The sequence below is a fragment of the Sparus aurata genome, chromosome 20 (genome assembly GCF_900880675.1).
Source record: "Sparus aurata chromosome 20, fSpaAur1.1, whole genome shotgun sequence".
NCBI classification, from domain to species: Eukaryota; Metazoa; Chordata; class Actinopteri; order Spariformes; family Sparidae; genus Sparus; species Sparus aurata.
In genome coordinates, this window is record NC_044206.1 from 26,155,877 (window position 1) to 26,183,776 (window position 27,900).

The 27,900-nt window shown below is 42.7% G+C and overlaps 1 protein-coding gene across 1 annotated transcript; it reads right to left on the bottom strand.

Annotated features, from left to right (window-relative positions):
- Positions 1-10,963: 10,963 nt before the first annotated feature.
- On the bottom strand, positions 10,964-27,547 carry LOC115570627 (neoverrucotoxin subunit beta-like). Its single transcript, XM_030399227.1, has 4 exons — positions 27,484-27,547; positions 14,145-14,245; positions 12,333-13,784; positions 10,964-11,661 (listed from the first exon to the last, which is right to left on the bottom strand). Exons 2-4 carry the CDS (start codon positions 14,233-14,235, stop codon positions 11,123-11,125), a joined length of 2,082 nt encoding a protein of 693 aa, XP_030255087.1. The 5' UTR covers positions 14,236-14,245; positions 27,484-27,547; the 3' UTR covers positions 10,964-11,122.
- Positions 27,548-27,900: the final 353 nt, after the last annotated feature.

Sequence of the window (27,900 nt, forward strand, 5' to 3'; positions counted from 1 at the left end):
TGCCTTGGGAGACCCTACCAGGGGCATTAAGCCCCGGGCAACATAGCTCCTAGGATCATTCGGGTGCTCAAACCCCTCCACCACGATAAGGTGCCGGTTCAAGGAGGAGCCTTCGAAGCCATGTCCTCCAAACCCAGAGAGGTTTGATACATATCCTCAAGTGATGGCCAAAGATGGTCTGAATGGGATGTATTACTGGGAGGTAGACTGGAGTGATACTCCTGATGAATCTGTGTATGTTGGTGTCGCATATGGTAAAATTGACAGAAAAGGGCCAGCATCTGAGTTTGGAACTAACACTGTGTCGTGGGTTTTTGGCCAAAGTGGTGAACCTACTTCAGAGCGCACACTGAGTGCTTGGCATAATGGCAAAGTGTGGGAAGGTCCTTTTCCCTCTGATGGCTGCACGAGAGTTGGGGTGCACCTTGATGTGCCTAAGGGCACTCTGTCCTTCTACAAAGTCTCAGGAGACAAAAAGATTGCCCTCTACAACTTTAAAACCAAATTCACTGAGCCTGTGTTTCCGTGCTTCTCGGCTGGAAAAAGTGGCAATTATGTGGACTTGCGTCCAGCCAGCTAAGAGCGATGACAATGATGTGGTGAATCCCTGGTCTGTTTACAGGGATATGGGTTCACACTGAGAGAACAACCCAACACTCCATTTTAGCTTGAGCACGCTTCACAAATTGATAAAATGCATTAAAGCCCAGAGGGAGCAGGACACCTGCTGTCAGTAAAGTTCCTGCGTATGTCATTGTGTCTGTAGTGGCACATGTTGATTCTCTGCACTGCCAGTTAAACTTTAACTGCTCGCTGCTTTCTATTATAATTCCTGATACGTATAGACAAGAGCTTAAATCAATACATGATGTCAACTTTATTATGTTTGAATAGAAACTTGCAGCACATGTTAAAAAAAGATGAATTGATTATGTTTATGTTGCTGAGTGCATATTGTTTGATTCAGCATTTGTTATGTTTCTTTAATTGCTTCATTAATCAGTTATTAACAACATTATCATCAGAAAACAAGCAGAATCATTTTGTTTCTCTGCAGTTTGTACCTTTGATCTGATCTCAGGTTCAATCAGTGACTTTCTGTTGTCTGTTGGGAGGAGAAGCTTCACTGTTGGACACCAGTTAGTTTGATTGTGAGCTCACTGTAGATTGTTATGGAGCTGAATGGATGTCAGATTCATGTGAAATGTAAACACCTGTTGGACATGTTCACTCTCTTCATGAGCAGAAGACGCTTTTCAATAAAATGACCCGAGTCTACCATCGTGTGATGTTTCATTTACTGTGTGTCCTAAAGTTGACGGTACCAAAGGTTATAAAAGGCTTCATCATTTGAGACATTCACATGTTTCAGTTCATAGAATGATGATGGAACATAAATCATCAGAGGACATTATACAGCTTTTATCTTTGTTGACACAGAGTAAAGAAATATCTGCTGAATTGATTTCAGCATGAAGGCTGCTGCCGTCAGCTGCTACATGTTGACATCCTTTAACATTTAGACGACCCATCCGGCTGTTGTGAGGTTAGAAGCTTCATCATCTATAATATAAAAGCACATTTTAAAATATAATTACTACAATAAAGTACACAAGTGTTCAGAGGACATCATGTCACTTCTCTTACTCGCAGTGTCTCATGAGCTCAGAGGATTGTAATATTTGTTGAGCCTCCACATGTGTTTTTAGATGAGGGCTGCTGTTATCAGCTGCTAAATGTTGACGTCATTCAACAAGAAAGTGGAAGCTAGTTAGCCCAGCTTGCTAATGTTAGCACTGATTCTCACTAGATACTTACCTTCATGTTCTGGTATCACAGACAGAGTAATGCACACTCAGAGTTCTGTTCATCCAGAGTTAGATATTTTACTATATTGTGTTGCTTTAAATGTAAGCAAGTGTGTATACTGGCTTTATGTATTACAATGTGTATTTTTTTCTAAATTCAATGAATTGGATAATTTTTCTAATTATTAAGCCTCCTCTTCTAATTAAACACATTTAGCTTTATTCAGATACAATAACTCTTTGTCTGCAGTATAAATGCAGTGATATAAACATACAGTGTACATACAGTCATCCAACACTTCTCAGCCTTGACCGTTTGATATTTTATCAGAATAAGGTGCCGTGGCTGCCAGATTTTAGGAAGTATGCAACACTAATTATTAGTGACACTAATCGACCGCCATTGCTCATCATTCTCATGTAATTAGAGTTCTCAACAGGCCTGAAAATTACAACCTGACTCCATCCCAGGGTTACACCCCGCCTTTCCGAAACCCCGCTGTTCCGAACATAGACTTCAATTCATCGTAATGGCGGGGTTTCCCTTTTTTTCAAAGACCCCGCTATTCCGAAAAGTCTATTGGGGAAACCCCTCCATTCCGAAACCCCCCCACTCCGAACGGACTCAATCAGAAAGGAAACGGAGGCTGCGCATTTATCCTTTTTTCCTTTGTGGGTTCAAACGGATCATGTGGCTGATTAACCGCAAAACAAGCGGCTTCAGCTGGACAAATGGCTATGTTGAATTGAAATTACTTATCATGCTAAATATCCCAAATTGTATGAAAATTGCTCCAATGCGTTATACCGATCTTCGTGCATATTCAGACACAGCCTGATATGGGTTCTGAGCAAAGGAATGTCTGTTTTCTCCCCCGGTCTGTTGTCAGCAGGAGCGGGGCTGCAGGCTCGCGCCTGGGTGAAGTGGGCTTAGGCCAGAGTTCAGCCGGGCTCGAGCCGAGCGGGGAGAGAAAAAATGTCTATTTCTTTTGCTCTGCGGGAGATCTCCCACAACAGAGTGGATGAGAAACCAAGGGGGACAGATCTGCCCAGCAAACATCAGAACGCAGAGTGCAGCCTTTATCTGTGACCTGGTTCAGCACCCTGGACAGCTGCCTGCGTAACTGGATGTGGGAATTTGATGCATTTGAAGCCGCGAAATTTGGTCAGAAACGTCATATATGATAACATTGTTTCGAGTCGTAAACAGTTCTGTAAGTGGAAGAAATAAGAATCAATTAGGCTATTAGTGTTAGTCCTTCTTCATATAAAGTTGTGTTACAGTCGCACAGGTGGAGACCGCTAACAAAGTTAGAGACAAGAGAGACAATGAATGAAATCCCGCGAAATTATGTGCGGTCAATATGACCGCTTATGGCTGAAATAGGTCAAACAAATCACATTTTCTTTTCCTTTTGTGTAATTTATATAAAAACTATCCTCAATTAAAATACAGACACTTTTAAAAAATGGTTAGAAGTCTATAATGTTTGCATTTTGTTTACATCGCAGATTGATAACTTAATTGTGATAATGTTCAAAGTTACTATTATTATTATTATTATTATTATTATTATTATTATTATTTACTGTGCTAGGTATTCTTTTCGTGGTTCTTGGTGCTTGGAGCAATATTGTTGTTGTGGCATTCTAAAGCGAATTTGAAATGAATTGAATTAATAAACCTTTAGATTTTTGCCTATAGACTGTTAAGTGTTGTGTTTACAAATGAGCAATACATCCAGATTTCTTGAGATTTGTATTGTCAATGGGAATTTAAATTTAAATGTCAGGCGATGTTTTCTTCATGGAAATTATTTTTCGGGCAAACAATTATAAGAGAGAGAGGGAGCGCGGACGGGGGATCCGTTGTGTGACAGCGGAGCGGAGGGTCAGCAGCTGGATTTTGCACGCACGGTCAGTAGTATAGGTGTTTGAGGTTTATTATGTTTGCGGACATTATTTCATTCAGTGTAATTATGTAACAGCCTTTGCGCCCTTGCCTTACAGCGCCTTTGCGTGTGCACAGTTTGCGTGTGTAGATCCGTGGTCATGATAATCCCCTCTATGGCTATAAGAGATGGATACACAATCAATTTCATTTAATGTTTATTGAATCAAAAATACATAGGTAGCCTATTGTCTTCTCCTCTGCTTTTTTTTTTTCAAAGACAAACTGAGCAGCAGTGCTCAATCCACTCATACATTGTTAACCTTCCACAAAGACAAGTTATGTTAAAACGAACGACCAGAGGGGTCATTCCCCGGCAGATCGCACCCATGGGCCACAGTTTATTTCAGAGTTGTGCGAGTGCGGCTGGAAGTGGGGATTTCAGCACCACGGATAGCGCGTGTAAAAAGATTAGACACGTTAGAAACGTTTAAATGTGTTTGCTGCAAGCGAAAATATAGGCCTAATACATAATAAATGAAGATAGTGACATAGGCCTATTAGCAATAAAAAGCAATGAGTTGTGTGAGTGTGGACGGCAGTGTTTGATGTAGGAAGTCATGTAAACTTGAAAATCAATTTCGGAACAGCGGTGTTTTGAGGGGAGGGTCGGAACAGCGGTGTGTCGGAGTGGGTGTGTTTCGGAATGGTGGGGTTTCGCAATGGAGGGGTGTCGGAATGTCACTGCGCACCCCCAGCGCCCAGAGGCTCAGGTTTGTACTGCAGTGAACGGGGTTCAGCAAAAAAGCGAAATTAACCACAGGTTAGCCAACAAGGCTCATGTAAAAAAATCTATATAAGTTCAACTGTACGTTGTATAGGTAAAATTCACACCACTTAACATCACTGTCAGACCGTGCTTTCTTTTGGCACTACATTTTCTCAACCACAGAACCTTCGTATCCCTACGCATTAGCGTAACTGGGCAACAGCTGATCTGCGAGCGGCGGCTGGACGAGAGGTTTACTTTCGATAAAAACGAAACTTAACTCTCCGTATCCTTCCGCATTAGCGCTCATGCGTAGGGATACGGAGGTTCTGCGGTTGAGAAAATGTAGTGCCAAAAGAAAGCGCAGTCTGACGGCGATGTAAAGCGGTGTGAATCTTACCTATACAACGTACACTTGACCTGATATAGATTTTTTTTAGGTAAGTCTTGTTTTAGGTGGTTAATTTCGCTTTTATGCTGAACCCCGTTCACTGCAGTACAAAGCTGAGCGTCTGGGCTGGAGCGGCTCTCTACTTCTCCAAACTGAGGCTGCGCTGAGCGGTGATTACGGTAGGAAACAGATCGACTATAGATATGTACTTTATTTGACCCCACTTCAAAAAACACTAACTATCCCTTTAAGTTGTATTCAATTAAATGGTAAAATAATGTTTAAGATTGAGAAATGTAGTCTTGTGTGAGGTGTATCATTTTGCTCTTATTCCTGTAGGTAAGATATAAATATAAAATGCCATTATGAATGAAGCAACTTTATTGTTCAATTGTGTGCAATACTGCAACTCATTCTATTATGCTTTTTATATTATATTAGATTAGATTCATCAAATAGTTGATAAATAAGTAATAAAGGGGGAGAGCTCCTTGGCTTCATGCTTTCAGTTTTAAATGTTTATAATTTTTTTTCGGTATAAGATTCTTTATTTGAAAATTTTCCTCTTTCTATACTGATCCTTTTTCTTCACATATCTAAATTAAAGCTCCTGTTTGTAAGATGGTAAAACTGACGCTTTGGTTTTCCCAACTCGTCAGATACTGACGCTTTCAGATGGTGGCTGACCCGACCTACATCCTGAAGCGTCAGTATCTGACGCGTTGGGAAACCCAAAGCGTCATCTTACTAGCAAGAGCTTTAATTCAGGGTCAATGCTGAGATACGACCAAGGAGGAGCGCGTGGCCAAGAGGAAGATACAGATGATGAGCAACCATCTACAAGCAGTTCAGGCACACATCAACCCCAGCCGGCCAGCAGGTCTGTAGACTCTACAACAGTACCAAGCCCTGATCAGCCACCCTCAGCCAGCAGTTTAGGGACAGATACACTGCAGAGAACCACCTCTGAAAGCACAAGTCCTGTCATTCAGAGTCCATCAGCAGGTGACACTGTAGAGACCTGTGTGACCTGTTCTGTGTTTACAAAGTAGATTTTCCTTTTTCGTTTTATTGTTCTTGGGTGTTACATTGTGATGCTGCTATTGTGTTATTGGTATTGAGTTATATGTTTGGCAAAAACAAATATTTTTTTCCTCGGGGTTGGGCATCATAAAGGAATTAAGCTCAGGGCACCAAAATGGCTAGCAGCGGCACTGCTTAGCACGCAACTTCTCTGCATCCAATTCTTTTCTCTTTGGTTGCTCCATGTTGTCACTCCTTAACACTTTGAAACTAGCAGAAGTTACAGGAGACAGTGGGAAGGGGTGGGGCCGCTGTTGTACTATATCCTGATTGGTTCAGTCCACTGTCTATATTGAAGATGGACCCATGGGCCGCCCCCTCTAAAATGTGCACTTAGAAAAAAAAAGAAAAAGAGGGGGCTGAGAGATTTCATTGGATTAGCCCAATGTCCTTCAAGAAAATCAACCAATGGGCCGTTGCGGTTGATACAATATACTTTTTTGATTAAATTATGACAGCCCGGCCTAAAAATGTGTGTCGGCCCACTGGGCATTGCCCGGTATGCCAGATGGCCAGTCCATGCCTGGCATCAACGAATGAGGCGTAGAGATTCAAACAGGTGCTTGAATTTTACTGTCGGGTGTAGCACCGTGAAAACTATGGAAAGGAAATACAGAAAGAAAAAGAAAAAGATTAGATTAAATACATGAACATTTTATTTACAATTTCCAAACACAGAAAAATAAAAGATATTATCATTTATTGGAAAACGTTAACAATCATTGTTAACTCGATCAACCACATCAAAATAGTGTTGGCGCCATCCCTCAAGATAAAATGAATCCAGACACCCCAAGGACAAAAGTAATCGCCTAAAATTTGAGTTCCACAGACCTCGTTCCACTTTACAAAGGGAGCTAATTGTTAGTTATGTTGAAGGTGCCGTCTGGAGAACCATCTGCCTCCTAATAACAATAAAACAAACTTAAAACAGACCGCAGCAACCTAATCAACATAAAGAGGGTACATGATTACTTTACATGGTTCAAAAGCAACCTTAGTTGGAGAACCACAAATAATCCAAACAAGGAGAGACTTGGCAGCAGAGACACTGTGCCAACCCAGCGGAGACAAAGGAGAAGGTGATGGAGATGCACACAGGTGAGCATACACACAGGTGAGCTTACAGGGCTCATAGTCTCCTCCCTTTTACACCTTGTTACCCTCACAGAGACTGGCCACTAGATGGCAGTCCACAGTCATTTACTGGCTCAACAGACAACACCGAGAGAGGCCGAGGTGACAGCCTAAAACAATTTACTGGCTCTTACAGTCAGTATATGATGTTCAAAAATGCAACTACTGAAACCTGTAAACTTTGAGTGCTGACATAGAAACCATAAAAGAACAAAGATGATGAAAGTGAAAGGCTAGAAACACGTTCCTACATACCAGCCATTAGAGTTGCATTTCACCATGATGTTGTTCAGGTTCAGGAGTACAGGCTGTATTTATTTGATATTTGTACTGAAACAATATAACAATGATAATAAATGTATAGAGAGAGTACAAAAGAAAAGTGGAACCTGTTCTCTGTGACTCTGTTAAACACATGTGTGCACGTTGTTGATCGCTCCAGTGGTTCTGATGGTTCTACATCCGGTTCACATCAGGCTGAAGGTTTGTATGAGGTGAGATGATTCACTCCGACATACTTACGCCTTCGTGTCCAACTTTTACTGATAGAAATAAAGTCAAATTAATATTTTCAGCACCTCGTAACTAAAGAATCATCTAGATCAGAACTCATATGAACAAACTGTGAACAAGTTTATATTCAGATGCCAAAAGAAAACATTGATTTGTTGTATGTGTTGTGACTGAAACAAGTTAAATTAAAACTAATTAATAACTAAATTAAGAAATGAACCCCCTACAAACATTTCATGACAACAGAGATGCTGAAAACATTCAGATATGATATATGAATGTGTATATATGTACAATGTTTCATAGTTTTTGACCAATAACTTAATTTTGTGCTTAATTCTCTCTGGTACAACACTAAAGTTGTTTAAATCTTATCTAAATGAGAGAGATTACTTTGTGTCTATTGGTGACTACACGTCTGAACGGATGAAAATGACAAGCGGAGTACCCCAGGGCTCCATTCTGGGGCCTCTACTATTCAACATTTACATGCTCCCTCTAGCTCAAATAATGGAAAACAATGAAATTTGCTACCATAGTTATGCAGATGACACACACATTTACATAACCAAATCACCAGGGGACTATAATCCCATACATACCCTGAGTAGATGCATCGAACAAATCAATGATTGGATGTGTCAGAGTTTTCTTCAGTTAAACAAAGATAAGACTGAAATAATTGTTTTCGGATCCAAGGAAGAACGACTTAAAGTCTCTGCTCAGCTTCAGTCTGTAATGTTGAAAACTACAGACCAAGTCAGAAACCTTGGTGTGACTATGGACTCAGACATGAATTTCAGCAGCCATATTAAGACAGTTACAAAGTCAGCCTACTATCACCTTAAGAATATATCCAGGATAAGAGGGCTTATGTCTTGGCAGGATTTGAAGAAACTTGTTCACGCATTTATCTTCAGCAGACTCGACTACTGTAATGGTGTCCTTACAGGACTCCCTAAAAACTCCATCAGACAGTTGCAGCTGATTCAGAACGCTGCTGCTCGAGTCCTAACAAGAACCAAAGAAGTAGATCACATCACTCCAGTTCTTAGATCTTTACACTGGCTTCCTGTCTATCAAAGAATAGATTTCAAAGTCCTGTTGTTGGTTTATAAAGCATTGAATGGTTTCGGACCAAAATACATTTCTGATCTGCTGCAGCGTTATGAACCATCCAGACCTCTGAGATCGTCAGGTACCGGTCTGCTTTCAGTCCTCAGATTCAGAAGTAAACATGGAGAAGCAGCTTTCAGTTACTATGCGCCACATATTTGGAACAAACTCCCTGAAAATTGCAGGTCTGCTCCAACACTCACCTCTTTTAAATCAAGACTTAAAACATTTCTTTTTGCCACTGCTTTTAACTGAACAATTCAAGTCTTTGAACTGCATTATGACTCTGACTCTACAGTCTTGTTTCTTTTAAAGCTTCTCTATTTTAGCCTACTTGTTTTGATGTTTGTCTCTTAATGTTTTTACTGGTCTTAAAATGATATTTTTATTTATCTATTTATTTTTATCATTATTTTTATTTTTATTTTTTTTTATGCAATTTTTAATGTGAAATGTTTATGTCTTTTAATGTAATTTGTGTGTGCCTGTAAAGCACTTTGAGTTGCCTTGTGTCTTAATTGTGCTATACAAATAAACTTGCCTTGCCTTGCCTTAAATATGAAAAACATTTAAGCTGTTGCTAAAAGTGAATCGACTACAGTAGAATCTGGGACTGATATTTCATCCACCAAACTGACACAAATGTTGCATGGTTCCATGGACTAATTTATGTCAGTGTGTCCGGTTAACAACAGAGTCTGCAGTATAGGTGGTGAGGGATTTACTGTACTCTCAGAATGACTCATTTTAAAAGGTCAGACTGGAGGAACTCTCACTCTATAAACTGTGAGATGTGTTTGTTTTAATGGGGAAACTTCAAGATCCCTGAAAAACCTGAACAATTAGTTAAAAGGTCTGATTAGCTTTTACTCAAATGCATAAACAATGAAAGAATATCTGATAAAGTGTAACCTTCACAATCACAACACCAGAACAAATCCAGTGAAATAACCAGTCAGATTTAACACCATCAAATAGAATATGAATCTTATTAGCTTTAGAAATTTCTTTCCTTCAATTCAAGACATCTTTTTGTATTAAATGAATGTGTCAGCCTTTCACAGAGACTCCAGGATCTCTTTACCTGTGGACGACCAGATCAGACCACCTCAAAAAGAAGCCAAGTCAAGAGCTTTGGTTGGAATGTACATGATACACTCCAGTTTTATTTCAGCTTTTATATATATTTTTTTGTTTAAATCACAAACAGTTGAATGAAAAAGTACAGAAATGAGTTCAAATAACAAAATATTCCTTTTCTAAGGTCAGCACAAATCAAAGATCAAAAAACAAAAAGGAAGAACGTCTAGAAGACACTAAAGAGCCTCAAACATGATTACATGTGCACTAAAGATACTCAAACATGATTACATGTGCACTAAAGACCCTCAAACATGATTACATGTGCACTAAAGATACTCAAACATGATTACATGTGCACTAAAGATATTCACACATGATGACGTGCACTAAAGATACTCAAACATGATGACATGTGCACTAAAGATACTCAAACATGATGACATGTGCACTAAAGATACTCAAACATGATGACATGTGCACTAAAGATATTCACACATGATGACGTGCACTAAAGATACTCAAACATGATTACATGTGCACTAAAGACCCTCAAACATGATTACATGTGCACTAAAGATACTCAAACATGATGACATGTGCACTAAAGATACTCAAACATGATGACATGTGCACTAAAGATGCTCAAACATGATTACATGTGCACTAATGATACTCAAACATGATGACATGTGCACTAAAGATATTCACACATGATGACGTGCACTAAAGATACTCAAACATGATTACATGTGCACTAAAGATACTCAAACATGATTACATGTGCACTAAAGATACTCAAACATGATGACATGTGCACTAATGATACTCAAACATGATTACATGTGCACTAAAGACCCTCAAACATGATGACATGTGCACTAAAGATACTCAAACATGATTACATGTGCACTAAAGACCCTCAAACATGATGACATGTGCACTAAAGATACTCAAACATGATTACATGTGCACTAAAGATACTCAAACATGATTACATGTGCACTAAAGATACTCAAACATGATTACATGTGCACTAAAGATACTCAAACATGATTACATGTGCACTAAAGATACTCAAACATGATGACATGTGCACTAAAGACCCTCAAACATGATTACATGTGCACTAAAGATACTCAAACATGATTACATGTGCACTAAAGATACTCAAACATGATTACATGTGCACTAAAGACCCTCAAACATAAAGAAGCGTTATATTGTTTATCATTGTTATGTGACTGACATGATGACGCTTCACAATCAAAACATTTGAATCAGTGATTTCAGTGAACTGAACTGAATCTGAACTGAATCATGTGCTGACAAGTTTACAGACACAGAGACGCGCTGGATCCCTTCCAAATCTCGATGCCTGGGTAAACAGGCTCAGTGAACTTGGTGTGGAAGGTGTAGATGTGGCTCAGAGTGTCAGATGAGACCTTATAGTAAGACAGAGTGCCAGCAGACCAGTCCAGATACACTCCCAGACGGGTGAAGGCAGGAGGAATAGGTAACTTGTCTTTTTGATTATCATGAAATGCACAGAGTTTATCTGGACCTGACAGCTGGATGTATCTTAAACACCAGGACAGTTTATTCCCTCCAATCCTGGACTGGTCATTGCTTCCTTTCCTTGACATCCCTCTGTAGCAAACACCTGCAGCAACATTGACCACTCTTTCCCACTCCACCTCCCAGTAGCAGCGCCCAGTCAGCTTCTCTCTGCACAGAACCTGAGCAAAATAATCAAATCTCTGTGGGAGGTCAGGATACGACTGACCTGGTCCATGTGTTGCCTTCTTGTTTCCCTCAGACAGAGTGAGCATGTGGTGTGCTGTGTCTGAGTCCAGAGTGAGATCACAGGCGTCTGATGGAGAGAACAAGACGTGATCATGATCACAGTTCATACTGAAAACACATTTATTGATTATTCTGAACACATTTGAAAGGACAGGCTCATATATTTGAACATCACTCACATGCTCCTACGTACTGTTCATGGACAGTGGTGGAAAGTAAATATTTCACTTTGAGATACTTTCAGTTCCAACTTCAACTGATGATCTTTGACTGTCATGTAGCCAACAGTTAGAGTGGAGCAGTCGCTGCTCATTAAACTCTCAGATCTCAGCCTCCGTCCAGCTGTGTTCTTACAGATAGATATCAAAATATCTGCTTCAGATACTTTGAAGATATTTTGCTGATAACAGCTGTATAACTTTACTATAGTAGTCTTTTGAATGCAGGACTAACTCGTATGAAGTCATTTTCTATTATTGTTGTGGTACTTTTACTTAATTAAATCCTTAATTAAAGGATCTGAGTACTTCTTTAACCACTGTGCATCCATAGTACTGTCGCTCATTTCACTTAAGTCTCTCTATAAATCAGTTTCAGTGTCAGCTTCCAGAAAATCTGCAGGACTTTTGTAAGAATGCTTAAAATGAAGTGTGAGAGTAATAAAAGGAATGAGCAGTCAGGTTTCTGAAGGAGACTCATTTGTTCTTATTTGTCTTACAGTGAAAATAAAGTACTTACACCGGAGTAAATCTCTTCTGTCTGTGACAGTCTCCACATCAGAGATGTCCAGCATTGAGAAATCCTCAGTGAGCAGAATGCTGTTCCTGTAGTGGTAGATGGTTGCTCCGGTGTATTTCTCATTTGTGATGGCAGCTACCAGGAAACGGAAGCTCTTCAAGGATTTGGCAATATCTTGGAAATATTTGGCTTTTTGTCTCATTTTGGTTAAAACTTCATCTGAGTAGTACCATGGGACTTCACTGGCACTTCCTTTAGGTGAATCTAGGTATTGGTCCATCTCATCCAGGCCGGGGTCAGCACTCTGCAGGGAGGTGAAGACGAAGCACAGAGCTTCATCAACACCTGCAGCAAGAACCTCTCTGTCCAGCTCTGACTGACTTGGAACGATCTTTGTTCCCTCCATCATTTCCACACAGGACCTGATGACGTTGATTTCTCTCTCTTTATGATCCAGCCACTCGTCTAGTTTTTCACGAATAAATTGTGACTTGTTTCTGTCATCAAGGAGTTTCTTTACTGAGCTCTCGTCTTCTTTACCTTCACGGATGGAGGGAAGTTCCTTCGCCAAGGTCGCCTGGAGGTTAGATACGTAACAATTACAACAGTTTTGGAACTTGTTTAACCATTCTTGGATCTGTGGAAAACTCTGTACCACTGTGTCGTCCAGAGAATCGTTGCATCTCATTTGTATTTCTCTTAAATCTTCGAGAGCATTCTGCAACTTCCACATTAATCTAACGCCGATAACTTTCATCAGCTCAGCTGCAGTCGTGTCAAAGACCTTCAGAGGCATCATCCAGACCTTCAGAGGAACAGTATCGGTTCCTTTTTCTCTCAGCAGCTTTGGAAGCTCTACATAGGTCTTCACTGCAGCTTCAAATGTTGCAGGGTTGCTTTCAAGAATGAAGTCTCCGTAGAATTTGCAGGAGAATTTGTTGGTCAGTTCTTTTTCTTCCTCAGTCAGCTTGATGTCAGCTTGACCCTCAACATTAAATGAGGGGATCTTCTTGATCACAGCCTCCATGTGGCCCTGGATGTCCTGAACGCTGCTGGCTTCTAACTTCTCGCTGTCAAACACAAAGAAAGCATCTGCCCCATAAAGGATTCCTGTGACTACATGTGTTGCCATGCCCTTCTCGATGACATCTATCTGTTGGGTGCTCATGGTTTCACCTTCAATCACTGACAACTGATTGAAGTGTGTGGTAGCGTTGTACCGACACGTCACTCTGCTCTGATTCTTGAATTTCTTCGTATCATTCAGATACTTGGCAGATCCTCCAACTTCAACCAGTCCACACAGGAAACTGACCTTCAGAGAAGCTTCAATATCCATCAGAGAGGACTTGGATTCAATGGAGTCAGATGCAGAAACTTTAAAGTTACTGGTTTGTTGAGACGTTTCAACTGTCCTCTCTTTTAGAGTTTTTTGATCCCACAATGTCAAACCTAAAGAAATTGGAAAACATCAGTTGTCTCATGAAGCAGGAATCACTGTGGACTTGGATCTTGGATCGGCTGCATGATGTGGTCAAAGAATCATATTTCAATTGTGACATGATTAGAGAGGTCAGAGAGAATGATGGTTTTTGGGTCAGAGTTCTAATTTTCACTGAACAAACTATTAAAATCAGGATGATGTGACATTTGTTGGGTTCCAAACAAACATGATTGAGAAAATCTGTAGAACTAGATTTGTGGGCCAGGGACCAGAGCAGCTTGGACAATTCCTGAACCTATTTATAGATATACTGTGTACAGTACTGTTTTAAATATAATATTAGTTTATATTTCAATGTCAAGACTTACCTGGGATCAGTTCATCTCTGTGAGCATCATAGAGCATTCCTAGGGTGAAAGGTCGACCCAGGGCAGCGATGTTCATGACTTCTGAGGACATTTTCTTCAATCTGTTCAAGAGACACCACAACCTTCAGGACTTCATTCACACTTAGAGCTGATGTGATATGGTTTTTATTCAAATCAGTGTTAAATAGCTCGATATTCCAACAATGATCACTGTTATAGGGCTCCATCTTACACTTGGTGCAAAGCAAGTCTCACAGCTAGTTTCAGCCTGGCACAGTTGTCATTTTCACACCCAGTGCCCACGTTGTTTGCGACAGCAAGTCAAAGGGCCTATTTAAATGGTCTATAGCACATGGTGGTGGTGCGTTTAGGGCGTGTCCAAGTCCATTTTGCTCATCAAACAGCAGATAGTCTGGACGCAAAGAGGTTGTGTTTAGTCTCTGAATCAGTCATGGATATGTTTTTGGCAGAACATAAATTAAACCAATCAGAGCATCTTCTCACATTCCCTTCAGGAGCCAGGTGAGTCGGACCTGGAGCATATAAACAGGCACTCGTCTTCTCTGAGGGACGGGATGTGATCCTCTGCTGCTGGACCCTCTGCCCCGCCATACAACAATCATCTGTTCCATAAACAACTCTGTTTGACTCCAAGTGCAACTGTCCACTGTGGTCATATTCATATGTGAGAAGTGAATATGTATATATATGTATAGTCTACAGTTTTATTTATAGTGGTATGTTATTCTATATTTCTATTATTCTGTTGTGTATTCTATCTTTGCTGTTATCTTGTTTCAGTATCTGTAAGCTGCTATTGCACCTGAATTTCCGTGATGAGGGATCAATAAAGTCTTATCTCTTATCTTGATGTAAAACCAGGAAAACCAAGGTTCAAGTGACTCAGGAGAAAGTAGGCGCTGAGCTCCAATTAAAATAGTAACCTTACTATTATCAGTATTACCAAAATAATTACCAGTATTCTAATCGTAAATAATGTTTTTTTCAATGTAACGAGAAATTTTTACATAAAAAATACAACTGTGTGGTGTGTGCACTGTCACATCTTTTCTTATTTAAAATAATGAACTGTTGTTGTGATCTACTTGAAATGATTGTTGCAGGCAGTGGGCTGCTGAGTGTGTGTGAAAGTCATAGACATCAACCACGTATACAAGTGAAGTAACTAGGAACAGCAATATCCCAGACTCCCTTACAAATTCAGGGATTTTAAGACATAGTGAAACATAGTGAAACGCCTATGGCAAATTTTCGCTGGTCCCTTGTAAATTCAGCATTAAATGCACAACATTAAGATTGTTTCTCACTTGGTGATGGTCCAAATATCTGTTAATACTCCAGAACCACGGCTGGTGTAACGTCAGACTCAAACAAAGTGTCTTGAAATTGACTCACCAACAAAGGGTGGTGGGCCGAATGCGTTTTGTATGTATGTGTAGGAACATGTCCCTTTTAAACATCTTTATATCACAGGAGACGTGGTCTTCAGGTCCACACAGATTCCCCTCTGATCCACTTTCTCTGACACCCTAATGGCCTGACTCTCTCCCTCCCCCTCCCTCCATTCACACTCTGATGGTGGGTTAAACAACATGTGCTGGGCAATAAACATTTCTTGTAATAAGGGACTGCTGGCTGAGTTCACCAAGGGGGGTTGCCAGACCCCAAAGGATTACCGCTGAGAGTGGGAAGACGACCATTTGTCACCTTAAGTTCCCTCTTACCTGACTTATATAGGGTCTATGTTAACAGGACACTGGACATCCGAGACTCAGAAAGGTCTCCTTTCACATCTGGATTTTGTTCACTTTGACGGGCTGTTGATAATTCAGGGCGCAGTGGTCACTGGGAAAAACAAGATCCCAATTTGTTATACCAGACTTGTCATCAACAGATACCCTCCACATCTGGTATGAGCCATCAAAGTGCCACACGTGTGAATTACGACACTCAACCCAGCCCGAGTGTTTCTGCATTCCCAGCAGGAGAAAGGAAGAGCCTTGATTTCTGTTTTAATGCTAAAAGGGTATTTAATGTAATCTCATCTTTTGCAGGACAAAATATCCTTACTCTATCCTTAGCTGGATGAGAACCCAAACATACTTTTACCCCCTGTTTTCTAAGTTCAAGGAAACTACAGTTAGTAAATTCAGATTTAATCTCTGAAAGTGTGATGGAGCCACAGCCCCACCTAGTGGTAAGTCCGGGTATAGTTAAGAGGAGAGTTTCTGACACAAACGGACTTTATATTTGTACTTATAAATATGATTACCTACCTCCAACATATATTCCTGTACCAAAAGTTAAGCTAACCTTTTTCGAAATGTTTTTAAGCCATCAGTGCTGCTAAAATCGTATGCAATTGTGTGTGTGTCTTATTATAACCAATGACTCCCCTCTTTACTTTATTAGGCAATTCCTGTCATGTCCTTTTCATGTTTATGTAACAAAGGTTGATGTAAAGACCATGGTGGATTGAGGTGAATGAGTCGGTCGTGATCTTGAAACGTTACACCGTTATTATATTTCATTAAGTAATAAGTTCGCAATATCAGCTGTAATATGAGCTGTGACGTCACCGGAGGAAGGACTTTTTCTCCGGAGATTTGAATTGCTCCCAGAACTCTTACCCAGAAACGCGCAGTTATTTTGAAAATAACTTCTTTTCGAAACCGAAGCGAGAACGAGATTAATCCTTTTTGTATTCTTTTATATCGCCCAGTATTGCAACTCAGTAAGCCAGAAAAGCTATTTTTGTTTTTGTATTAAGTAACTAAGACGGACTCGCCAGGCCAGCGTTTCTTTCCCCGTTATTTTTATACAAAAGACCTAATCGATATATGTTCGGAGCTCCGCAATATCAGCTCAAGAAAGAGACTCTGACCAGAACTCGTGATTATTACAAGTCGGTGCAGTTAACTGCTCAAGAAGCCGTGAAGAAATCCACAGCCTGGAGAAGAAGTAGCATCCGATCGTTCAGGTCGCCTCCCACGCACTCAAGCAAGAACACTGCTGGGCCAGGAGCTGTCCTCAGCTGAACCGAGACGACATCGCTCCACAGCGGCTCCGAAACCGCCGCCTCCTTCCTGCACGGAGACGATCGCTGCTCCAGGCCTTCCAGAGTCCGGGACCCTGCTCTTCGAATAAAGTAGGCTAAAACATTTCACACGACAATAGTCACACTCGAATGAGATCAGAGTTGGTGTTTGTGGAAGCTTCGAATATATATAGATATATCTCACAAATTCAAAGCCCTCGCCATATCGCCTCAATAGACTAAACATAATTCGTAGTGATAAATTACCGGTTACTTACACTAAAACCCACCATCGTTTAGAATTCATCTTGTCCTCATTTTATTTCACAATTTCTGTTAATATTCACATAGTCACATATTTGAATTATTATTTCACATCCTTTATTCTGCATTTATTTAGTAAATAAACATATTTAACCGCATGTCGTTGTCTGTGCTCTTTTAATTTGAGGTGGGAAACCGATGGTATAGTGGAAAGAATTCATGACTTCAGAATAGGAGTAAATTGAAATTCAACAGATCAATTCGAGACTGATCTTTTGTGTTCAAGCCAAACTTGGACAGTTAATATTCTGGCTAGTTCCCTCCGAGCTAGTCGCACAGAGAATCATCGGAGGTGGTGCCCCGTCTAAAGTATAATTGATTACCAGTAATTAATTATCCCTTTTTTATCAAAGTAGTGTCTCCTACATATGTATGATATGAAATAAGTATTAAATCTAAGAAAAAAGTTTGACAGCCCTGGTTTGATCATTCGGTTACGGTTGTAACCTTTGTTCTCTGAGTGAAGAGACTATCTCTCCACCCCTTACATATTCCATATGTATGGGGAATCGACCTACCGGGTCGTGTAACGTGGATACTCTTTAAGACACACCGGTTGTACCAGCCACGCCCTTGATTAGCTCTGTATAAAACACCTGTGATGGCGTGGGACTAGTGCTTCATATTGATCGACACACGTCTCTGAGCGGCCCTCTGGTGGAGAGATAGTCTCTCTTCACTCAGAGAACAAAGGTTACACCCGTAACCGAACGTTCTCTATCGTATCGAGACTATCTCTCCACCCCTTACATATTCCATATGTATGGGGAACGTCTGTAAGACACCCCGCCAGGAGACCGTGCTGACCAAGCATAAGTGCAAATAGGTAGATAGATAGATAGATAGATAAATGAACTATTTACACTATTTACAGGGTCTATTTACTTAATAGTAGACTTGAATAAGTAACTTTAATCTGATTTCTGGTTTGGAAATATTACCGCGTTAGATTACTCATTACTGAAAAAAGTGGTCAGATTAGAGGAACGCGTTACCGGCGTCACTGATTGTGTAGTTTTAGTGCAGCATGGCTTGCGCACCGGTTTTGTGCAATTCAGATAAGACAGCAGTGCTCTGACCAGGCATAGGGCAGAGGCCTGATGCCCAGTTCCGTCCCCCTCCTGGGTGGGAGGCAATGGGCGGAGCTCGATGGTTTGGTGCAGGTTGGCATCGGAGAGTACTTTTGGAGGGAAGGCAGGGTTAGGCCGCAGGATAACTCCCACATTCCCTGGGAGCGGCTTACAGCGCTCCTGGTGGACAGATAAGGCATGCAGCTCCCCAACTCTTCTTGCTGAGCAGACTGCCAGAAGTAGGGCAGTCTTTAGTGATAGCCACTTCAGCTCGATTGCCTCGATTGGCCCGAATGGAGTATGCTGGAGTGCCCCCAGTCCCATGGGGGCACCATCGGTGACTTGATTCGCAACGTTTGTCGTGGGGCCCCCTTCAGGAATTGTGACATGAGGGCACAGCAGCGTCCCGACAGGCGATTGCTCCCTACCCGTGAAGCCTTAATCGCAGCTACCATGCCTCTGAGGATTGCGGCGGATTTTCCCTGGTCCAGCTGCTCTTGCAGGAACTGCAGGATATGCTGTGATGTAGAGACGAGGGGGTCCACTTGATGGACTTCACACCAAGAGGCGAACTTGCCCCAACAGAAGGCATATGCCGCATGGGTCGAAGGTGCCCTCGCCGACTCCAATGTTTGGATGACTGGATCTGGCAAGCCTAGGGCCCTGAACTCTGCCCTTTCAGGGGCCATGCTCACAGTTTCAGGCCCTGTGGGACGGGGTGAAACAGGGCGCCTCGTGCCTGCACCAACAGGCCTCTCCGGATGGGGAGCTCCCAAGGAGTTCCATTCAGGAGTGGTGCGATCTCTGAGAACCATGGCATGTGGGGTCAATTTGGAGCCACCAGGATCACTGCCGCATTCTCGAGCCGGATCCTCCGTAAGAGGGGGTGGAGAAGGCTGAAAGGGGGATAGTCATACAACAGGCCCTGGGGCCACTGGTGAGCCAGAGTGTCTGTCCCTAGTGGTGGGTTGTCCCTCCCCAGGGAGAAGAACATTGGGCAATGGGTCGTCTCCCTGGAGGCGAACAGGTCGGTTGCTGCCTTCCTAAAGCGTTGCCAGATCTGCGCAACCATCTGGACAGTGGCTGCCATCAGTCCCATCAGACGGAGACAGAGCCTCCAGCTCACCATTGTGTTGAGGTGGAAGTGGTGGAGGCAGGCCCTTATGGCCTCTTTCCGCTGTGTGGTCAGGGAAATTGATGCCGTACTGGAGTCCAGGGTCATACCTAGGAACTGAGTGATCTGTGATGGTTCCAGTTTGCTCTTTTTTTCGTTTATATGCAGCCCCAGGTTCTTGATGTGCAGCAGCAGCCTGGCAACATGGTAGCGGCACATCCGTTGTGTCTGGGCGCATACCAGCCAGTCGTCCAAATAATTGAGGACCCTGAGGCCTCGTTGACGAAGGGGTCCGAGGACTGCGTCCATGCACCTTGTGAATGTGCGAGGTGCCAGAGAGATACCGAAAGGGAGGACCATAAACTTGTAGATTCTGCCCCCAGATTGGAACCGAAGGAAGCGCCAATGCCCTTTCCAGATTGGTATCTGGAAGTAGGCATCTTTTAGGTCGACAGTGGCAAACCAGTCGCCTTGATTTATGGCCTGGCGTACCCTTGGGACCGTGAGCATCCTGCACCGAAGGGGTCGCAGATACTGGTTCAGGCCTCTTAAGTCCAAGACTGGACGGAGGCCTCCGTCCCTTTTGGGGATCAGAAAATAGTGTGAGAAGAAGCCTGCCTGATGGTCGGCCTTCTCCACTTCCCTGATCGCGCCTTTGGAGAGGAGTGTTGCTACCTCTTGCTCTAGAATCTGCTTGTGCAGCTCGTCTTGCACTGCGGGCTGAGGACCGGATGTTGACAGTGTGGGTTTGTGAGAGAATTGCAGTCGGTACCCTTGGGTCATGGTGGAGAAGACCCATGGGTTGGCCCCTAGTGCAGCCCAGGCATCGGCTCGCCCTAGATTGGGGCCTGGGTAGCTGGGGCTTGGTGGAACGTCAGGAGCGTGATGACGCCGACTGGCCCCTCTCCCCCTGCTATGTTGCTGCAATGCATGTTCCTGTCGGTGAGCCAGCTGCTGCCTAAGGTCTCCTGGGCCCCACCCCGGTTGTGGTGGCAAAGCTTGACGTGAGGGGGCCCGAGGGCGACGGCTCCTTTGCAAGTAAGCTGGTGGACCCGAGAGCTCGCTGACATAGCGTCTAGCTTCCTGGGCCTGTTGGAGCATTGTTAGTGCCCCTGATCCAAACATTGCGGCAGGTTTGATTGGCAGCCCCGTGAGAGAGCTACAGTCAGCTGGCTGGAAGCGGGACTGTGCCAGCCACAGGTGCCTTCTTGCCACCCAGAGCGACACGATTGCCTTTCCTGCTGCTACAGCCTGCTCCTTTATGGCCAGTGAAAGAAGAGAGGAGATGAGCTGAATTCCCTCCATTGTGGTCTTTGCCCCACGAGAGAGGTGGCGCAGATAGAGTGAGAGGATAGCTGTTGTGTTGGCGAGCTTGGTCTGGACTACCATTGCACTGTGTGTTCTAAGCAGAAAGCCATCCATTGTCCTACAGTTCCTGCTGGGACAGCTGGTTGGTCCTAAAGCTGACCCTGCTGGTGACACAAGGGCAGCCAGGGACTGGTCGATTAGCGGGGGGCGTTCACAACCGATACGCCCTGCTTCGCTAACATTTGCTAGCCTCCTGCTAACACTGGACCAGCGGCAGGCTCGCGTAGGCGCACGGAACTGCGCCAGAACAACGGCCTCAAAGTCTGGCAGGAGGAGCACTCTCGCCTACACTGGCCGCGGTGCCTCCTTCTCCTCGAAGCGGGAGGTGGGGAGGTGTGGGTCCTCTGGCAGCATGATATCCAAGGCTGCTGCAGCTCGATGCAACACCTCTTGGAGCTGGGAGACTGCTGGCCGCACTTGGGACCCTGGGCTGGTCTCAGTTCCTGGGCTGGTCTCCTGCCCCTGGCTTTCCTGCCCTGCTGTCAATATGCTCTCATCCTCGGAGGGAAACAGGGAGAGTGCATCCTCGTCTGTTTCCACTTCTGAGTACCCCAGGGCCCGAGAGGAGAGGCTGCCTTCCCTGTCGGGGGATTGCAATTGCTGGCGTTTTGCTGCTCTGTCATTGTTGGAATGGGATTGGGGCCGTTTACCAGCAAAGAACTGGGCCCGAGCCTCCCTTGTGCGCCGGGGCATTATAAAGCAATTCATGCAAGCTGCGGGGTTTTCTCTGGCAGCCTCTGCATGCTGGAAGCCCAGACATGCTATACACTTGTCATGCCCATCCTCCATAGGTAGTGTGATGGCGCAGGCCACGCACACGTGAGTAGTTGCACTGGCCATGTCTGCAGGCAACCTCAGTTAATGGCCACCCTTTCCTTTTTTTTAATTTTGTTTTATTTATGTATTTATTTTTTATGTATTTTGTGTAGGAGACTATGCAGGGCCTCCCATGGACGGCACCATAGATATAAATGGAGGCAACTATCACTGCTTGATAATTAAGGTCATTAATCACTGGTGATTCATTTTAAACTCGTAGATGGGGCACCACCTCCATTGTTTGATTTACTGGAATAGGCTGGAGGGAACTTTTCCAAACATCTAACTGTACAAGTTTGACTTGAACAGCTAAATTATCAATTTCAGATCAACTTATTCAATCTCAATATTCTGAAGCAGTGAATTCTTTGCACGTATCCATCGGTTCTCCACATTAAAATTAAGTTCCAGACAAAAACAAATGATTATATATGTTTATTGACTAAATAATTCGGGGTAACATGAATGTACTGACAATTTTAGACGAACAACAGATAACAGAAAAGGTAAAGATTGTAATAAGCAAAGTAATAAAGTTACGTTACCGTCGGCAGATGGTAAAGTTAAAGGGTCGGGTTTTTATATATTAAATATTACGGGAGTAATCTTTTAATACTAACGAGACCCTAACCTCAGCTTTCTTAAGTTTATAAGATAGAAGTCAGAACTTTAGACAGAAGTCAGAACCTGAGACAGAAGTCAGAACTTTAGACACCACTCATTCTCATGTGTGTGGATCCAGCTGTATGAAGACGTTCAGCCTGTTTTGTCTGGGCGTCAGGAGGCACTGAAGCTTGGTCTCTTTGAGAGTTCTGGGTTGGACCACGGCACAGCACATTGGTCCAATAGCCAGAGGGAAGGCCGGTGCTCTGTTGAGGAACTCTTGGTCCGAAGGCCCAGCGGGGTTTTCCGCCTTGGGAGCGCTGGGGGCAGAGTCGATCTCGGCTAAGAACACACAAAGTCTCTTTTGTTGGAGACTCCTTGCATGGCTTATGAGGCAGACGATGGACTGCAACGTTCTTCATCAGATGATCACAGTCTTGAAAAAGACTTTTTCTTGATGTTTCAAGGTGGTTCTCAAGTTCTGATCCTTTCACTAATTCAACTTCTTCTGGATCAGGCGGTGATACTTCAGAAAGAAAATAATTTGTTCTATTAAAACTTGGATAAAGTAAGTACTTAAAGTAGTTATTCAATTTGCTTTCTTAGAGCTTGTTGCAAAAATAAAAGTAAAGATTACTTAAAAAATAAAATTAAGAATAAAAAGCAAATAAGTGAAGAGAAGAGAGAAGAAGGAGAAGAAGACAGAGAAGTGTAGTGAAAGAAGAGCAATGACCGAAGTCAGACCGAAGTCAGAGAAACAGAGAGGAGAGAGGCTGAGAGAAGAGCGAAGAGAAGTGCTGAGCATCTTCTCTGTTTTTATGAGCTTACAGCAGGCACACCGAGAACAGGGGTGGGGCTGGCTGACAATACTCCTTCTGTGTTCGGAGTTTTGACCCACAACACTTTATTTTACCTAAACTATTGCTTTAATGTTTCGAAATCGTGTTTTAACTTCCCAAAAACGTTACCATCTTAAAAGTCGAATTTTGTCTTCGTTGAAAGATGTAACATGACTATGATCCAAGAATGAAAGAATTAAAACATGATTAAGGCATAAAACAATAGTATACAACATAAACAATAAAGCATACAATACACAGTAGGACCAAGGACTTATACATATTCCTTGTAGTTCTAACTTAACAAAACACATCAGACATTTAACTGGTAAATAACACAAGCATTACACACAAAAAGGATCATGATATGCAAATCTGTGCCCATCGCAAAGGTGGGGGCTGGTTTCTCTCAAACCCCAAATTCATTAAGTAATAAACTTAATTTGGCTTGACAATAACATGGGAAAGATCTATTGTATGGCCTTCTTAGGCTATTTGGAAATCTGATAAAATTGAGAAGATGAAATTGTAGTTAATAGTTATTCAGCACATATTGAAATGTGGATGAGTATAGGGAATGCAGCAAAGATTGAAATGTCACAGACAGGGTCATAAAACGGCTTGGCCTGTGGGGGGGGGGGGACTGGGTCATCGTCTCGCGTGATTACGTCACCGCTGGCCACGAGGGTTTGTTTACCTCAGAGGGGTTTGCCTCTGTGGGCTAGGCTACGTTAGCTGCTGGTCTGGGTCTCGTGTCGGGCTTATGCAGCTTACTTTCGCTTGGGGCAGACAGCCGATCGCCGGCTATAGCCCTGCTCTCCTCGGTCGCATTAACACCCAACGTGTGTAATACGCCATATGGGGGAGTATGTGAGACAAGTTTTTCACTGGGGGAACAGACAGGTCAGCACCAGCTGTAGCCCAATCTCCCTGGATCGCGTTAGCACACCACTGTGTGCAATACGCCGTATGGGGAATCGCCTCTTCTTTGTTTCTTTTCTTTTCTTTTTCTTTTACTTGTGGGGACCAATCACCCCAGAATGGATACCTGGAATACAACCACCGGGGAGAAAGCCTCGCGACAATTCTCCCACTACTTAACTGCGATTTCAACGACAGGTAAGCGGCTACAGTTGTATTCTTCCTAAAGTCTATGTCTTTGTTTCACGCACGTCCATGTGGCGATCAAAAAAGCACTTTTCCCAGGCCATCACAGGTGTTTTATACTGAGCTAATCAAGGGCGTGGCCAGTACAACCGGTGTGTCTTAAAGAGTATCCACGTTACACGACCTGGTAGGTCGATTCCCCATACATATGGAATATGTAAGGGGTGGAGAGATAGTCTCAATATGATAGAGAACAAATGTTTTCGTAAATGTATATTTTAATCAGTCAGTCCAGCTGATGTCAGGTCAGTGTGTGTGCCAGAGGAGAGGCAAATTACATTTAGTTAGGTCTTAAATATGTACGTTCATTTGCCACCTCCATCATCGCCTTTTTTGTTTTGAGGAAATGTGTTGGTGAGATTCACACTCAGCTCTGTGTGTTCTTCTGTCTGAAGTATCCTGGAACGTAAGTAGCATTTTACTATCAGCGCGGTCAGAATTTATCAACGTACACTTTGCCATTTCTGGAAAGACTTCGACAGCGGAATCTGCCAGAGGACCCTCAGATTGGGAACACTCAGTGTGAAAGGGCAGGTGTCACTCTCAAAATCAGAAAAACACCAGTTAGCTTCTAAAAGTCTCCAACGAAGTCACGTAATCACACACTTCTGTACGCCTTTGTCACCAGTTCCTGGTCCAATTTCATCCAGTTCTGCTCGACCAGATTTTGAACACTGTGTGTGTGTGTGTGTGTGTTTGCGAGGGTTGTAAGAGTTAACTAAAATTAAATTCCTAGATAAAAACAAAACTTAAACTCCTTAGATCACTTGTTAAACTAATTAAAACGAAATTGAAATGAAAAAAAAACAAACTGAAAAACTAAATTAAAATAAAAACTAATGAAAATGTTAAAACTATGATAACCCTGAAACACACACACACACACACACACACACACACACACTCCATTCTTCATTGTTTGAGCTGCTCTGTGAATGGCAATGGCATTTTTCCTTACTTTTTCATACTTCCTGCAGGTTTTAAATTTACTTCAAAATGGTCTTAAATGTGACTTGTTCAAACCTGCAGAACCCCTGCAGAGAAGAGAGAGAGAGAGAGAGTCACAGTGGAGCGGGAGGGGCCTGCTGCCCCACCGGAGAGTCTGAGCAGGATGGATCAGAGACTGAGCACACATTTATTTTCAGCCAGAGCAGAGAAAAAGCAGAGCAGAGGAAGAGCAAGGGAAAAGGAGGGATCTGGGCGCGGGGGGCCCACCTAAGATTATATCTTCCTGGGCCCAGGCAAGACTGTCAGCTGGCCTGGTTGAACGGTTTTTATAGCTGAACGTATGTTGAAACAGTAGCAGAATGAAATTTGAAAAATTCCCCATAAGGATGAATGGGAAATATTTTGCAGAAAAAGCAGAATATTTCCAAAAATTTAAAAGAACAGGAAAACAAGCAATCATGTCCTTAAAAAGCCGAAAATTTTGATAGTTGAATGGTTTCTGTAGCTCATAATTTGTAGGAGCTGAAGTGAGGCAAAAAACGTACAGAAGCAGGAATAATACATTCCAGAAGAACAACAGATATGCTCTTCACCATTCACACTTATTAGTTTTCACAAAATTCATCAGAAGTCATCAATTAAGGGGCCATTTTTTTCCTCCGAGGGGGCATGCCCCCAGGCCCCGTAGCATGGAGGGGCCCCAAAATTACTAGTACCCTCTACAACATAGCAAATATGAAATTTTTGACCTCTCTATTTCTAAAATCCTGCATACGGCCCTGCTGCCTCCCAGCAGCTCTTTAAACACACTCAGTGCGTTTACATGCACAGCTTAGTCAGATTACAGCCATAGTTCGACTATGCTGCTCAATCGGACAACTGCAATTATCCGAGTATACATGCCAGTGAGAAAATCGAATTACTGGCCGAAAGCATGTCATACCCCGGTACGCTAGGTGGCGCTGTGCCCATTTCAACTAGTGTTAACGGCGCACCTCCGGCTGACCTCTTTACGTCACCAGCTGCCTCGGCATTCAAGAAAGATGGCGTACGAAGAGCGAGATGAAGCTACATCTTTGTACATTTCGTATATGGTGTACATGATAATTACACAAACTAGGTGCACAATGGCGCTCTTTCTTGCGGTGATTTCGGAGGAAAGCTGCCGCTGCCACCGCCGTCGCCGTCTGTCTACTTCCGGCTCACGGCCCTGTGGAAAAATCTCACGCCTGCGCAGAACGCAAAGTCCGATCCGATCCGCTGGAAACGTATACATGCAGGAGTAATGCGACTTTCAATCGAATAATCTATGTGGTGTAATTCGACTATGAGAAATCCGATCCGGTCCGATTTTAGTCAGACAAAGGTGTATACATGCATCTTAAAAATCCGATCATAGTCAGACTAACGCAGTAACTCAGTTTTCTTGAGTGTCATGTAAACACAGTGACTGTTTCTACTGATTTTAGCATTTACACCACTTAAATGAACACATCCACAGCAAACATGTCAATTTATACAAATCCAGTTAACATTAACTAGTAGGCTACTTCTTTGGGAGGAAAAAAACGTGGAGAAAGTCACCAGACTCCCTAAAAAAACACTCAATTTTAAGATTGTTTATTAGAAGGATCTGTATAAACTGTCTGCAACACATTCTTATCTATTTTGGCTTTCTTGTTCAATCAGCAAACATTTTACATGAATATATTTCTTTATTTGTGTAATAAAACGTTGTATCCGTTTGCTCCACTGATAAAGGTATATACTCTCTTCTCTCTCTGTCACAAAACACACCTGTTCCACTATTATCCTAACGTTTGTAAGGGTTAGAGTTACTTTTAGAGACCCCAGCAAAGCTCGGATCTGGATCCCTGGGTGCACCCCAGACATCTGCAGCCCATTTGTTAGTGACACATGCAGTGTATGTAAAGAGACGTTACATGAATGTTCCACTCTGTAACACAGACTGGAGTTCAGTCTAAACACAGATCTGTTTCTGTCACCCATCAGCCCAGTTTGTCCTCACCTGGTGAAGTTGTGCAGATCAGCTGAGTCGTGTGTGAGTCTTCTTGACTTCCAACTGGAGCTGCTTGTCTCATGAATTCTGATTCTGGGAGGAAACTTATATACTGTCAGATCTCTCTCTCTCTTCCACCGACTCCTCCCATGACACACCATGACGTATTATTATTCATGTAACTGCCTTCAGGACTGAGACCTGTAGTCAGGTGATAATGTTGTTCTTTAAAGAAATAAAGAGATAACTAACTTAGTGTGCTGCCTTCTCTCACTTCTGACAGACTTTTACTGAACCCCAGTATGTGTTTTATCATTGTCAAAACAATAAAACAGCCTCAAATAAAAGTGATCATTCATATTATAACAGTGATGCTGCAACAAACTTTGTATCCTTGTAACCTTCGTTTTGTGTATTTTGTTGATA